Source organism: Macadamia integrifolia, chromosome 3 (assembly GCF_013358625.1).
Source record: "Macadamia integrifolia cultivar HAES 741 chromosome 3, SCU_Mint_v3, whole genome shotgun sequence".
Lineage (NCBI taxonomy): Eukaryota > Viridiplantae > Streptophyta > Magnoliopsida > Proteales > Proteaceae > Macadamia > Macadamia integrifolia.
The window spans coordinates 12,591,320-12,605,917 of record NC_056559.1 but is presented as its reverse complement, the minus strand read 5'-3'; the positions used below and the strand labels follow the sequence as shown (position 1 = coordinate 12,605,917).

Here is a 14,598-nt window from a genome sequence, read left to right as displayed (position 1 = left end):
TTAACATATGAATGATAAATGAGAGTGAAGCAAGATGAAGTGCCCAGGATAAATATAGAATTTCCCTTCTTTTTGCCTCCCCACCCCCCTCCCCCACCCCCGGCAACCCCAAAAAAAAATTCCCAAAAGAATTAAGAGATTATGGGAAGCGAAGGCGATTGCAAAGCGAGGATGACCTGGTCGTGTTGCAGAGATTTGTAAAGCAACTTCACTTTGGATGCTTGGAAGATAAAGATGATGCCGCACAAGAAATGAAGAGATTAGCCGTGAAGGATCTCGCGACTCGGAAGTTTCTCGTTGCTTGTGTTGATGCTTGTGTCGGCTTGCCGTCTATTGACAATTTAGGTGTGCGGGTTATAATTCTTAGTTGGTCACTTTTAGGGAAGAAGACAAAGAAGATAAGAATACATGGGTCCCACTTTTTTTTGTGATTTTAAAAAAATAAAATAAAAAGATAACAATGAGTAGGAGGATGAGATTGTCGAGATTGTATCCGCTGCTCATCCAATTACCTATTTGTATGGGTGAGTATTCAACACATGTCCCTTTTGTTTATAAATATGCTCATCTTCATCCATGTAATGGCAAGAAGTGGGACAACTGCTGGATATTTACCCGTACGACTAGGTGATCGTACAAGTAGTGAATCCATTCTCAAAATTGTCGGTTTTCAAGAAATTTAGTTAGAGAGTAACTCCTCTCACTGTGATGCGAAGGTGACTTTACTTTTCTTTTCTTTTCTTTTTTTTCTTTATTTTTTTTAATATAAGAAAATGTGAGACCCACATCAGGTTCCTCAACTTCCGTGCTCATCATCTCCCCTCATCCCCTTCCTAACACTACTTAACCTCATAAAGGTGGTTGTAGAAGCAATTCGATACAATATCTCATACAGAGAAGAAAAATTAGGAATGATGATCTAAATGAGCACTTCATAATCTAAGGGAATGTGTAAATTACCTAGAGCACACCATTGGTGTGCTTCTCTAAAGGAAAGCAATACTCAAATGCGATCATTAAGGGGGTGTTTGGTTCGATAAATCTTTGGGATGACATTCTTTAGAATGATAATTCTTAATTTTTGGAGTTGTTTGGTTCCACTAGAATGACCCTCATAAGTGAGCATCCTACTTCCCATGAATGATCATATTACAAAGGATGTGTGTCAAATCTGAGTTTACCTCAACACTTAAACTCAGATTTGAGCAACCTTTTTACCACCTAGTATAAAAGGAGAAAGCGGAAAGATGTTCTCTACGGAAACCAATATCTCAACTCGCGAGAAACATGTACTAACCTCAAGGCAACCAAACGATTTTTCAGAAAAAAACATAATTCAGAAGAATGTCTATCAAAAGACATTCATATCCGATACATACACCATTTGATTTACCAAACCAAACAACCCCTAAAGCTTGCACTCACTCCAATGGTCAATTATTGAAATTGAAAACGAAATACTTACTTTGTTTCACAATAATGAGAGTGTACAATCAGAATTTTGGCCTAAGCCTCTTCTTATATAGAAAAATCATAATTAGAAGATTACAATCTAACGGTCTAAATCATGTCAAGTGGTGTGATCCTAAAGGATAGCCGTAAGTTATTCTTGAATGCACCTAAAAATGACACTACAAAAGACGTAACATGAAAAACCCCAATGGTAGATATTTTCATTATTGTCTCCCCACACTACTAACATCTGCAATAGATCTTGCAACCATGGAATATAAATCACCACCGTGATATAAATTTATTACAATTAATTATGAGAATGTTAGTACCATAGATCAGGAACAAAAATATTTAAAACCCTTTACAAATATAATTAATTTAATAATCAAAATAAAAGCTTTTTGCAAACCCTTCATAAAACAACTACCAAGGCCTTGGATTCACCCTACCAAAATCCTAACAACTCTCTATTAGATGTTCTCCCTACGGGTAGTGGAAACCCTATTAAGTGTCATCCCCATCACTATTTATGTCGTGTACACTGAGAGACATTTGTATAGTCAGTCCTTTCAACAGACATCAACTATTGACTCACCACAAATGCACAAAATACAAATGCACCAGTAAGTTTCCTAGGTATGAAAAAAGTAACTACCAGAGATTTTCGTTGCCAACCAAAAACATAGATTAATTTTTTTCTTCAAGTGTTGGCAAATGAATTAGTAATATAATACTATAAAAGTGTTAAATAAACTAGAATAGTGACCATTACATAGTTCTATACATACACTAAAAAAAAAATGACATTTTAAGGGCAACCAAACAATTTTTCTATGTGATTCTGGGTGTTTCCCGACGTCAAAATCATGGTAATCAAACAATTATTCAGGGAAGTCACCATACACAATATGTACAAACCAAATAGTCATAATGTCACGAATACAATTCTAGGGAATCACATTCTATGGAATTACATTCAAATTAAATACATGTCTCTATAGAATCCTTCAATCAAATGTGGCCTTAAGAAATCTTTATCGATCAATGCGTAGAAACCACATTTTGTCACCCTTGAAAATGCTAAGTAATGATGAGTTGGGAACCCCCTGAGACACAAAGTGATCATGAATTTATAGTCAAAATCTTTTCTCCGACCTAAACAATGTATTTTTACTCCTATACTGATATAGGATGGTTGATTAAATAAACAAATATGTTATTAAAATTGGTTAATAGTTTTGACACATTTAGAATTGACTAAGACTATCCAACAAGCCATAGACTAGTCATAAATTGTATCAAAAATCTAATTGGACCAAACTCCCTGAATCAACTTGAGTTAAAGTTGTACTATGTCGGCCAATTGCATATTCCTTTGTGATCTGTAATTTTGTAGTTGATGAATTTTTGACCATATCTCGTTTTAATTTCGTACTTACCACTCAAGGTATACACCTAAACACACACTTGCCACCCAAGGCATGCGTCTATTTATTAAATAAACAAATATGTTGTTAAAAAAAATTATCAGAAAAAAAATATATATTATTAACTACTAAAATAAGTGTCCATCAAGATATTAGGACCCCTAATTAGTGTTTTCAAGTTCATAGCCTATGGGCTAAAACTTTGATCAAGAAAACCATGTCATTGTTGCTTTTGTAACAAAACTTCAGTTTAAATAAATCATTTACAGTTTCCAAGAAGAGGGGGTATTACATCATGACTATGACTATAAGTTTATGTCATCAGCAGACATGATTAATACTTGGTTAATAGTTTTGACGCATTTAAAATTGATTAAGACTATCCACCAAAACCATAGACCAATCTTAAATTGTGTCAAAAATTCAATGGACCAAAACCCCTGAATCAACTTCTGAGTTAAAAGTTGTATCGACACGACACTTCGGCCAACATTGGATGTGCTCTAGCCATCACCATTTACATCTAGGCCGACATTGGTCACAATCACTATGTCGGCCAATTGCAAATTGCTTTGATCTGTAATTTTGTAGCGATTAATGAATTTTTTACCATACCTCTTTCTAATTTCTTAATTTTGTAGGGATTGATGAATTTTTTACCGTATCCCGTTTTAATTTCGTACTTTCCACTCAAGGTATACACCTAAACATACTCCACCCAAGGCATGCACCCACCTCCCCCCCCACACGGGGAATGTCATGAATTTAAAATTGGAATATCAAGGTTCTAAAACCATCGACAGGATTGAAATGATAGGGGTAGATCTATCCGATACAGTTCAATCTAGGTGATCGGTATCAGAATGGTATCGACCTCAACCGATACCGTGACCGTTCCAGAGTTATAAGAACCTTGTTCGCCATTGATGTTGTGAGTTCCAAGTTTGATAGCTTCGATGGAATCATGAAAGCTCTCTGTGAAATGGGACTCAAACGTAGCTATTCACCATTAAGTTTCAAAGAAAATGGAACTCGAACATTTCTGGTGTGAAAAAAGCTTTTGGTTAATGGTTACTCCATTTTCTTTTATTTTCCCACTCATTGATCCCTTGCACAAAAACTACAAACAAGATCTCAAAGAAAGACTTCGCTGTAGAACCGAAGCCAAGCAATTTCAGGCATCTTGGATGGAACAGAAGTCTCTGTTCGAGAAACATTGGCTAAGAAGCCATTACAGCAGAGGCTGTAACAGAGGAACCAGAACCAGAACCAGAACCAGAACCAGAACCAGAACCAACAAATAATCCAATAATAATCTGCTTAATCTTACTTTTGAAAATGATTTTACAACACAACTCATTTCCCCAATTTTCCTTGGATCGATTTATCTACAAAAAAGGAAAGGAAAAAAAGAAAAAGAGGAAGAGCAGCTACAACTTCATATAAAACAAGCGCAGCGGCCGCAAGTCAGACTTGCTGAAACGAAACAGAACAGAACTGAACTGAACAGATCTCTCCCTACCATTACATGACGGAACAGGAGTTAGGGTTTTCATCGCTGAAGGTGTTGGAGTACTTCTCCTCCATTGTACTAGCCCGAGCTAGCTTGGAGCTCCTGGGGTCGTCCATGGTGTTCCTCACATACCCAGATGGTGCCTTTTTATCATAAGTACCTGGAGCGTAAGGGTGAGCCACTTCATCGTAAGGGATGTAAGGCCAGAACTCAGCCTTCTTCCCAGTCTTGTGCTGTACATGTCTCAAAACCTTCTTTGGATTCACATACCCAACCACCGTCAGCTTGTGGTGCTTCGGATCTATATCTACCTGTGTCACTCCATGCATCCCTCTCACTGCTTTCTCCACTTTCCTCTCACATCCTTCACAGTCCATCTTTATCTTTATCTCCACCGTCTGTTTGTTAGTAATAAGAACCAAAACTAACCATTTTTAGGATTAAATATCAAAAATAAGATGAACAAGATGAAAAAGGGAGATCTGGTATATGCTTTACTTTACCTCCAATTGATTGTTTTTCTTGTGCCTCCTCCTGAGGGAGAAATCAAAGAGCTCAGAGAGATGATCCAGGGCACCCATTTTGATCTGTTTCAGCTAAAAAACTGGTAGGAAGAAAGAAATTTAAAGAAGCAGGCTCTCCTTCTCTTAAGAGGAAAGTTGAGGATATGGATTTCAACAGCTTCTTCTTCAAGAACAGCAAATCTCAGATTGGTTGTACAAATGTAGTCCTAGTCCAACTACTTATATAATTAGAGAGAGAGAGAGAGAGAGAGAGAGAGATGGAGTGCTAGACCGCGTTCTACAGTACATGGAGCCATGGACCCCACCACGCACGTGATCGTGAAGGATACAATTCCGTCCATCGACACTCGCAGCATGGTATGAGATGAGAGTCATGAGACTATGAGATGCTTTCAAATTTAGAACCGAAATCGAAACCAACTGTTTGAAATCAAACCGGAGTAAATAGGTTGGTTTTGGTTTAAAATTGGAATCTTTTGTCAATTTTAGTTTCATGATTTAAACTGTTGAATCAAACTAAATTATATATAATTACATCGAATAAAATTATATTAGTCTCTATAATGATATACAATTAGATATCAAAATACTTAATTTCAAGGTCTGTGCATTGAATTTGAGTTGAAGGTAATGTCATGAGAAATATAATCCATTGTGTTAGCTTCAAGTTGGTGAAAGAATCAGGTCGATCAAAGTTCGAGAGAGAGATATATGGTCAATTAAATAGACATTATGTTAAAAAATATCATAAAATTGGAACATATTTTAAACTTGTTTAGAACAGAAATGCTTGAAATTTGCTGTTTTTTTCCATATTGAAAAGCATATGGTAAAACATGTTTTAAATGGTAAAAAATGAGAATGTGTTTAAAACTTCGTTTTAAACGTGTTTTTACTAGCAGTGGTCTAGGTATAAGAAACACGAGATGGATAGGGTCCTTTCTTATTTATTTTTTCTATTCTTTTCTAATGTTTGAAAAAAAAAATAGGTAAATTATGACACTAATAAGTAGGAATCAGATTCTCTCAAGAGTATTAGTACACCTAATGCAGATCCCACAATCAAGGGTATATGTCCAGGTGCTATCTTGCACTGGAGGACTGGAGAGAATTCCAGCTTCTACATAATAAATAAAGTTTTTTTTTTTTTACTGATGAAATTATAAAAAGTTGACCCAATATCTAAAATAGGACTTAAATTAAATATGAAACCGAATAATGAACCGTTATATAATACAAATCAAATCCAAATCGAATTAAATAATCAAACCGGTTGACACCTTCCAAACACTGAAAGGTGGTTGCTTCGGAGTTGGTGGGGATATTTTTTCGGCTAAATAACTAATTATTAATTAAATCCCTTATGTCGATGTTCACAGCAATGGACGGTTCATGTTTGATTTTACCAAAAAAAAAAAAAGACGGTTCATGTTTGATCCGCAAACCAAGAGCGTTCCTGAGATTAAATATCTTGCTGTGTAAAGTCTGTAGTCCGTGTACTGTGGCTCTGCTGATTCCACGTATGTGTTATGGGGCAGCCTATACGACAAAGATCTCTCTCTCTCTCTCATAGATCTTTTTCGAGGAAGAGATAGAAAGGGTGTCGATAGAGTTGAACAGAGGTTTCATTATTATGAATTTATGATAATATGGGTGACAAATTGGGGGAGCCGCCGGTTCACATCAACCTGTGAGTGGGGAGAAAAAGTTGGGGGAAAGTGGGAAACTCCCCATCACAAAGAAAACAAGAGAAATGGAGCCTAAAGATGGATGTGAAAGGAATATCCTAAAATCAATGTGGGGCCACTGGTATGTTAAACCTACAGTACTCAGATTGGAGTATTGGACCTCCCGACAAGACTTGGGAGCGGTGGGGAGTAGGGTGGTAATATTTTCATCTGCCAACGGTTTAGTAGTCTAGTGGAAGTTAGGTCTAATCTTATCTTCATCGCTCCTCGAATTGGTCAATTATGAATTTGAGTCGACATGCTGTTAAAGTTGTAGGAAGATGTCATTATGGAAGATAGCTTTACTTTCGGGTTATAATCACTATTATGGAGCATCTTCCGTTTTTTTGCTGTTTTTTAAAAATTATAAAATTAATTTAAAAAATTATAAATTTTTTATTCAATTAAATTATTAAAAATATAAATTAAGAAGAAGATTTTATGACAAAATAGGGTACTTTACATTTTTTTATAATGATTTTTTTAATTAAAAAAAACTAATATAATAGTAATCTATTACGAAAGATTGTGAAATACGACTTAGGCTTTGAGGGCTTTTTCTTTATAAATAAATAGAAAAGAGAGTTCCCTAAAAGGTAGTGTAGCCGCTACTTCAATGCAAGGACCAATTGGAATACATGTAAAAGCATCACAATAGTGGTGAGTTTTCCATTTTTCATACCCCTTCTTGTGTCTTGATGTAAAAGTCATACTACCTTCTATGCCTCTTTCCTCACGGGACTTAAAAGTTTGTCGTCCCATTACCAAAAAAAGATCGAAGTGATTTTTGTTTTTTATTTTTTTGTTAACTGAAATTCATTCAAATAAACGGCACAAAATATATGACCAAGCTATCATACATGCCATTGATAGGGTCTTCCAAGCTAGGGGATAGGCAAAACCAAAAACTTCCCCAGAAACAAAAACACATCATCAAAGCAAGTGGATGCGAAACAAACATCCTTATAAGTAGAGAAAGCAACAATAAAGGAGAGAGGGGAGAGAGGAGAGAGGAGAGAGGAGAGAGGAGAGGGGAGAGGGGAGGGGGGGGAGAACAAACAAAGTCTTGTCCTCACTCCAAGCTTTCTCGCACATCATCGTCATAAAACCGGCGCCGACACTTCGTTAGCCATCTCTTGAACAATCAGGACCAGCCGAGAGATCTTGTCGGACTTGGATTGAAAGTGTAGGATCAAAGTAGTCTCCCTAGGACTCACCAAAGAGGAAGGCGGGGAGGTGGAACACCAATGTAGCACCAGAGACCCAAGGTTGTTGGAGCAAATCATTCCACAGATCCAGTCAAGGTCGACAGAAAAACCCAAGGGTTTGTAAAAACCCAAGATTCTAGGCTCCGAATACAAAGCAAAATAGAAGCATATTTTAGGAACATCCTCAACAACCACTCTATCACCACCTTCCCCATACCTATCCCCAGAAGTTACAAATCTACCACCACAACCCATATGATGGTAGTGGAGAGATCACTCTCCATCGTTGGTGGCCCTTGCAAACACCACAAAGTTCTTCTCAGTGTCTTGTCGAGGAAACCCCGTTGCTACAAAGACCACCTTGAGATGGTTTCGGTTGAGTGCTTCCATAAGTTTCTTATATAAGCCTGGGAGATTAGCAACTAGGGAGGGCTGGAGTAGATGAGAGTTGGGGAGGGAAATCAAGATGATGACACATGAGAGAATGTTACGATCCCATATCAGCTTATGGGGGCTGATCCTACATTGGTTTTGTAGAGCCCTGCTCTTTAAACCCGGTTTATTGATCAGTTGATTCAGGTTGGTCTTACAGGGTCCGTTTCGAAATGGGTTGATGCCGGTGCCCTATGGTGCATGACCGTAAGGGTGACGTCAAATGCGGGGTGGCCGGATAAGATTGAGCCAGTACCCGAAGTGATTCACATGCCTAAGCCATGCCCTTGCACATATCACAAAGCTATGTACGTATAGGAAAGGTACGTTATCATATTTGAATGATAAGAACCTAGTCCATAACACGAGGTGAGGGTGAAATACGCATAGGATTTCACTTTTCCAAAAAATACAGCAAGGTTAGCTATGTTTTGGCCAACTGGTGGGTGTCATTGGTAGGTGCGAGACCCACCAGTGTGACCCACCTGTTGGGGTAATGTGGGCCCCAGTAAGCCCAACTTGGGTGAGCATGTGTATCTCGGACTCCTCGTCGAGATGAGGTCTTGTATACTCGATAATGTCGGCTATTTTGGCCGGTATCGTGAATTAATGTGTTTTGGTCAAAAAATGGGAAAACCAAACGGACCCTAGTAGATATTTATAACACTAGGGTATAAATAGCATTTACTCTTTCTCTATCTCCTATTTATAATTTCAGCCAAGGTTGGTGAGGGGAGTAAAGAAGAGGGAGAAAATGTGAAGAAGAGGAGAAGGTGTTTGGTTTCCAAAGCCGCAACTTACCTTTTGGTTGTCGGAATAGTGTTCAATATCTTAGGGTCTACATTTTGAGGTAAGTAACACCCTAACCTGATGGATTGTGATGAAACCCTCATGTGTATGGTCAAATCAAAGTAATAATGGAACCCTTGTGTGATTTTCTTGAAAGGTTTGAGGAAGGAGAATCCCAGATTTGAGAGTATTTGGTGACATTTTGAGTTTCGAAATGAGATCTTAGGTTTTGGGACTTCTTGAGCTAAGGTATGATTTCATTGCCAAAATCTTGATGATGACTTAGATTCATGGAATAATCAAGTAAATGAAGCTTAGAATGTGTGGAAAATGGGGTGGGAACAACCTCCTTGGATCCCTATGACGAGAGATGAAGAAAGAAGGAAGAACAACAAAACTCATGAAATACCGGTGGGTAGCACCGGTGGGTCGTCAGACCTACCAGAGTGACCCCCCAGTCTTACCTAGCCTCTGGCCTAACCGACGGGTAGGACCGATGGGTGCCACACTTACTAGTGTAACCCATTGGTCTTCTCTAGGTCAATCGACGAGTAAAACGGTGGGTGCCTAACCTGCCGATGTGACCTACTAATCTCGTTAGTACCTTTAGACCTATCGACGGGTGCCAGACTTACCAGTATGACCCGCTGGTATGGGTAGTTTGCCACAGCTAGATTCTCTTACCCACCTGTGTGACTCACTTGTAGCCCAAATGAGTTTCAATGGAACTCAAACTCACCGACAACCTTCTTCACTCTATTATACGCGTCATGACCATATCCTACATCATTTATAGTCTCTAATTGAACGTATTCTAAACTCCTTATCTGTGCTAAGTTTTGAGACACTTGTCTTCACTCCAGATCTTACCCGTACTACGAGTGCAGATTCTTCTACAATAATAGGTAAGTGAGGAGAGGACTTTGATCTTATTTTGGGAGTGTTTTTGACATCCTATGCATCCATATATTATCTTGACGTTTCAAATGACATTCTCATACATATGCTTGATTGATGTTGATGCATTTAGAACTGAACATGTTGCATTCTTAAATTTCCTAAATGCTTACTATATGCTTGGAATCTTGAGAATGGACTTATCATATGTTGGATTATGGTGATGATTTACCGAACATGTGTGGGATTTTTAGATTAGATGCCGTAGTCGATTTGAAAACAAATGCATTGGTACATAGAGGAATGGGATACAGAAATACTATACAGTTGTACTATCTCATGTAGGAGAATGTGGTTAGGATTTTACATTCCCTCGTGCTACGACCCTTCCCAATAGGGGTTTACGTGTTTGGTTATCACTGGGGGAAGCATTGGTCACGGACTATCGTGGTGGTTAGAAGTACGTTTGGCTAATTTAGAGGGCCAATCGTACTGTTTTAAATTTTTGTTGTGATTCGACCACGATTTATTTTTTCGAGTGCTCACGGCTAGCCCTCTCCAATAACCCTATGACGTATCGTGGGATGGAGAACACGTCTCGTACCCGGGACATACAAGTACTGTGGTTGTGAATAGCACGTAACCTATAACCTAGTAAGGATTGCTTAGGTGAAATAGGTTTAAAATGAATCTCATGCATATAATATCATTTGATTTGTAATTGCTTGTGTGCATCTTTCTTTCCATTTACTGAGCTAGTGAGCTCACCCCTCATGTACATACCTTTTTAGATGATTGTGTATGCTATTCAATAGAGGAACCCATGTCGAGTCCCACCAACGAAACCCAGTGGGGGATTGGTGGGCCCCCGAAAGATTCGACCACGACGACGGATGCTCATGCAAGAGTTGTGTTATAGGGCAACTGTAGTAGAGTCTACTTGCTGTACTCTTTTTTATTCTTTTGGTATATTTCTCCTTTTGTGCTCTCGATAATTAAATTACTATTTCTTATGTAAATATCACGTCTATGGGCTCACAAGTAATACTTTATGTATAACAATTTGGGTATCAAGAGTATATGAAAAATTACAGGTATTCATATACGAAAAGACTTCCGCTGTATTATATTATTATATCCCACGATTACTTGTGCTTGTTGTATTGTGGTTACTGTATCAGATGATCTTGGTGGTTTTGGGTTACCCGGAGGAAACCCAGTCACCGATCCGATTTTATATGAACGGGGACTGATAGGTTTCCTATGAGAATTGATGTGGGTTGATATGGTCTTGGTTTTTCTTACCTTGTAAACTGGTTTATGGGGTTGAGTTCTTCCAAGACCGTAACAGAGAACAATGGTGGAATGGGGGGAGTGGCTATTGAATGTGGGTGTTTCAAATGTTGGGGGGCGGCGATCTCTATGAAGAAGAAGAAGAAGAAGAAGAAGAAGCAAAAGGAGGAGAAAGGGGAAAACACCACTAACTAAAGATGAAAAACATGCCACAATGGTGGAGGAGAAACATACCACAAGGGCGGAGACAAGGGTGCATCGTGAAAGGAAGAGGACATGGGCGCGACGGTGTTTGTGGGTGTAAACCCTAGTTGGAAAGCTTTTTCGACTTAGGGCCTCATGATGTCTTAGATTGAAGTGATATCAAATAGAGATGATGCCATTATAGACTAACGGATGTCAATTGATGTGACATCATATTACAAAAGAAATGGGTTTCGTGGGAATCATGTGAGTATGGGTGTCAACGGGTCTGTTCGGCCTGGTTTTCGTCTGTTGTTTCATGGTTATCCTTGTTGGCAACCAGGCCACGTGGTGGTGATGACATGACCAGTTTGGGTGATGTGGATGGAAATGATGATATGGCAGTGTCCAGTGTCACCGATGAGATAACAGAGCTGCTTGGTATGCATGGAATGGTTTGATACATCCTTAGTATTTGGTGCGGGTTTCTGGGTCAAAACTGGTAAAATTGGTCTATTTACGCTGAAGGGCATTTTTGGCAATGAAAATGACAGTTTTCAAATATCATTTTTTCATGAAAAATATAGATTGTAATTTATCTAGTCCAGTGCATCTGATTTTGTCGCATTTCGATACAGTATGAAGAAGTCATGGCATTTGTGGCAGTCAAGGACAGTTTTAGCATTGAAGATGAATTTTTTAAAAGAAGTGTTCTCTATGTAACAATATGACAAAAATCCAGTCTTTCCAACGGTTCTAATTTCATCGCGTTCCAATTCCGTATGAGAAAGATGCGTCATTGAAAATATCTAGGGGCATTTTGGTCTTTTTATATGGCTGAGTCAGATGATTGAATCTTCTAGAAAGTCGTAGAGCGTCTAGTTATAGTTCCAACGCACTTTGTTTTATCTTGATCGGATATCGTATGAAAATGCTATAAGTGTTTCTGTAAAGCCGATTCGAAAATCCAAACCGAAAATTCATCAGTATGCTGTCGGTGTTGGGTGGATTTTTCAGAATTTATTTTTGAAATTTAAAGGGTTTTTATATAATTTTGAGATTTTGAAGGTAAGGGTGTTTAGCACTAGAAGTATGAAGGCAAGGGCTTATGTGTATATAAGAGAATCAGAGGGATCCTTAATCCACGGCTCAGATTGAGCCATGTCGATCAGATTCAGAGCTGACGGCTCGTGCAAGAGCTTGCGTTGAAGATGCTTACCCAAGGATTCTCATTGGTGGAGTGTATTAGATATGATGGTGTGGCGCCTCACCATTTTGAGGCTTGATTGTGTGTAGCGCATGTGCATATAATCTATAAAGAGATTATTCATATCTTAATCTGAGCCAATCATATCAGATCGGTTCCGATCTAACGGTCAAGATCGATGGAGCATTATTAAAGTTAACCGATAGCGTACCGTGAAACTCGCTACACCAGCCAATCGGTGATCGACAATGCGTCTGACGATGTCAACACGTACGTCATGATGGCGTCATCCTTAACTTTGTAAGATTCAAATCTAATGGTTTAGATTTTTTGTCCATTGGTTTTATCGGACGGTTTAGATTATAAGATCTTTAGATAAGATCTATGGTCATATTTCGCCCCTGTTGTGCGTGCCACCGGCGTAGACTATGCCAACCTCCGAATATTCCATTTTGAGTATTCTGATTGGTCCAACTTCAAATGGTCATATCTCCCTCATCTTAATTTCGATTTGGGTGATTTAAGTTGGAGATTCTTCATCTCTCCGATCTCTACACACCAGAGAGAAGAAATCAGGCAAAGGGATTGCTAAGGTGGTCAGAAAAATGAGTTGAAGCTCATGGAAGGCTAAGGGTTTGAATGAAAGACTTCCATCCTCTTGCACTTCATCCATAACCACCATTAGAAGCTTAGGAAGCTGCTGGAAACCAAGGCAACAAGCTCTATTGGTTGTTGCCAAGAGAAAGAAAAAGAGAATGTTAGAGAAGAGAAGAAGAGAAGAAGAGAAGAAGAGAAGAAGAGGAAAATAGAGAAGAAGTTTTTCCCTCTCTTTCTGTGTCTTGAATTCCTCTCAAGAAAGATTTTCTCAAACCCAATTAATGAAGTTTGATGGTTTTTGTTGAGAATACTATTTTCCCATTAAAACTGTATTTACAAGGAAGACTAAAAGAGGAGAAGTAGAGAGAGAGAGAGAGAGAGAGAGAGAGAGGAGTGTGTGTGTGAATGTGAATGCCATTGTTGCTCCATGAAAGTAAAGACAATGAGAAAAGAAAGAAGAAGAAGAAGAACCTAAAATTTGATTCTTGTGAGTTGCTTCAAGAAACTCAAGTGCCAACCGAGGTTGAAGCATTGGCGGCACCGAGACAACGTGGTTATGGTCCGCATCAAGTGTAGATCGATATTATTGCATCTCTGACGGTTACTCCTTGCCAAGGTAACCTTACTGTTGCCAAATTTCCATTATTATAAATCATCGTAGGTAAGATGTTTAATAAAATTCCTAAGTGATAGTTGTAGTCTATTTGGGGGGAATTTGCATGTATGAGTGCTTCACTATAGGGCATTGTTATAACCCCAACTTTATTTTTTTGGTGTTCAGTGGGTGCTGGACACAAGGGCTATGTGTTCCTTGATAGTTACAACTACCTAAACCTATTTGCCGTGAGTGCGGCCTCTCAGATCATTATGAGAAAACTAAGGTGAAGATCTAGCCATTGTATGTCATTGGTGGAAACTGGGAATGTGTTCCCTTTGCTGTGGGTGCAGTCATAATTAGTATTGAATAAATGCTGAGCCCGATAGTGGGCATTACTTTGTGTATGTAGGCAACTAGTCGAAGCACATATTTCTTGTGTTGTAGATGTGTATGCTCGTATTTGTATTGTGGATTGGAGTGCTTGGCTGCAGAATGAGTGAGTACATCTAGTAGACCTGACCACTTGGTGGTGCAGTGTGGATATGCATACGACTGTGTATGTATGTGACAATGATTACCGTGTGAGGTTTATGAGACAACTCTGGGCAACAATACAGATTATGTGAGTAAGTTCCATGCAACAGTAAGAATGGTCAGTAGTATACATAGCAGCTCTGGGCAGCATTAATAGACTGTGCTATTGAAGTGCAAATAGTGATTGACACATTAGGGGTACAGCTGAAAAATG

The 14,598-nt window shown here is 38.6% G+C and overlaps 1 protein-coding gene across 1 annotated transcript; it reads right to left on the bottom strand.

The window, feature by feature from the left end:
• Positions 1–4,183: 4,183 nt before the first annotated feature.
• Positions 4,184–5,127, bottom strand: LOC122073256 (heavy metal-associated isoprenylated plant protein 26-like). The gene is made up of 2 exons (XM_042637808.1): positions 4,899–5,127; positions 4,184–4,793 (listed from the first exon to the last, which is right to left on the bottom strand). Exons 1-2 carry the CDS (start codon positions 4,974–4,976, stop codon positions 4,407–4,409), a joined length of 465 nt encoding a protein of 154 aa, XP_042493742.1. The 5' UTR covers positions 4,977–5,127; the 3' UTR covers positions 4,184–4,406.
• Between the last annotated feature and the right edge of the window lie 9,471 nt (positions 5,128–14,598).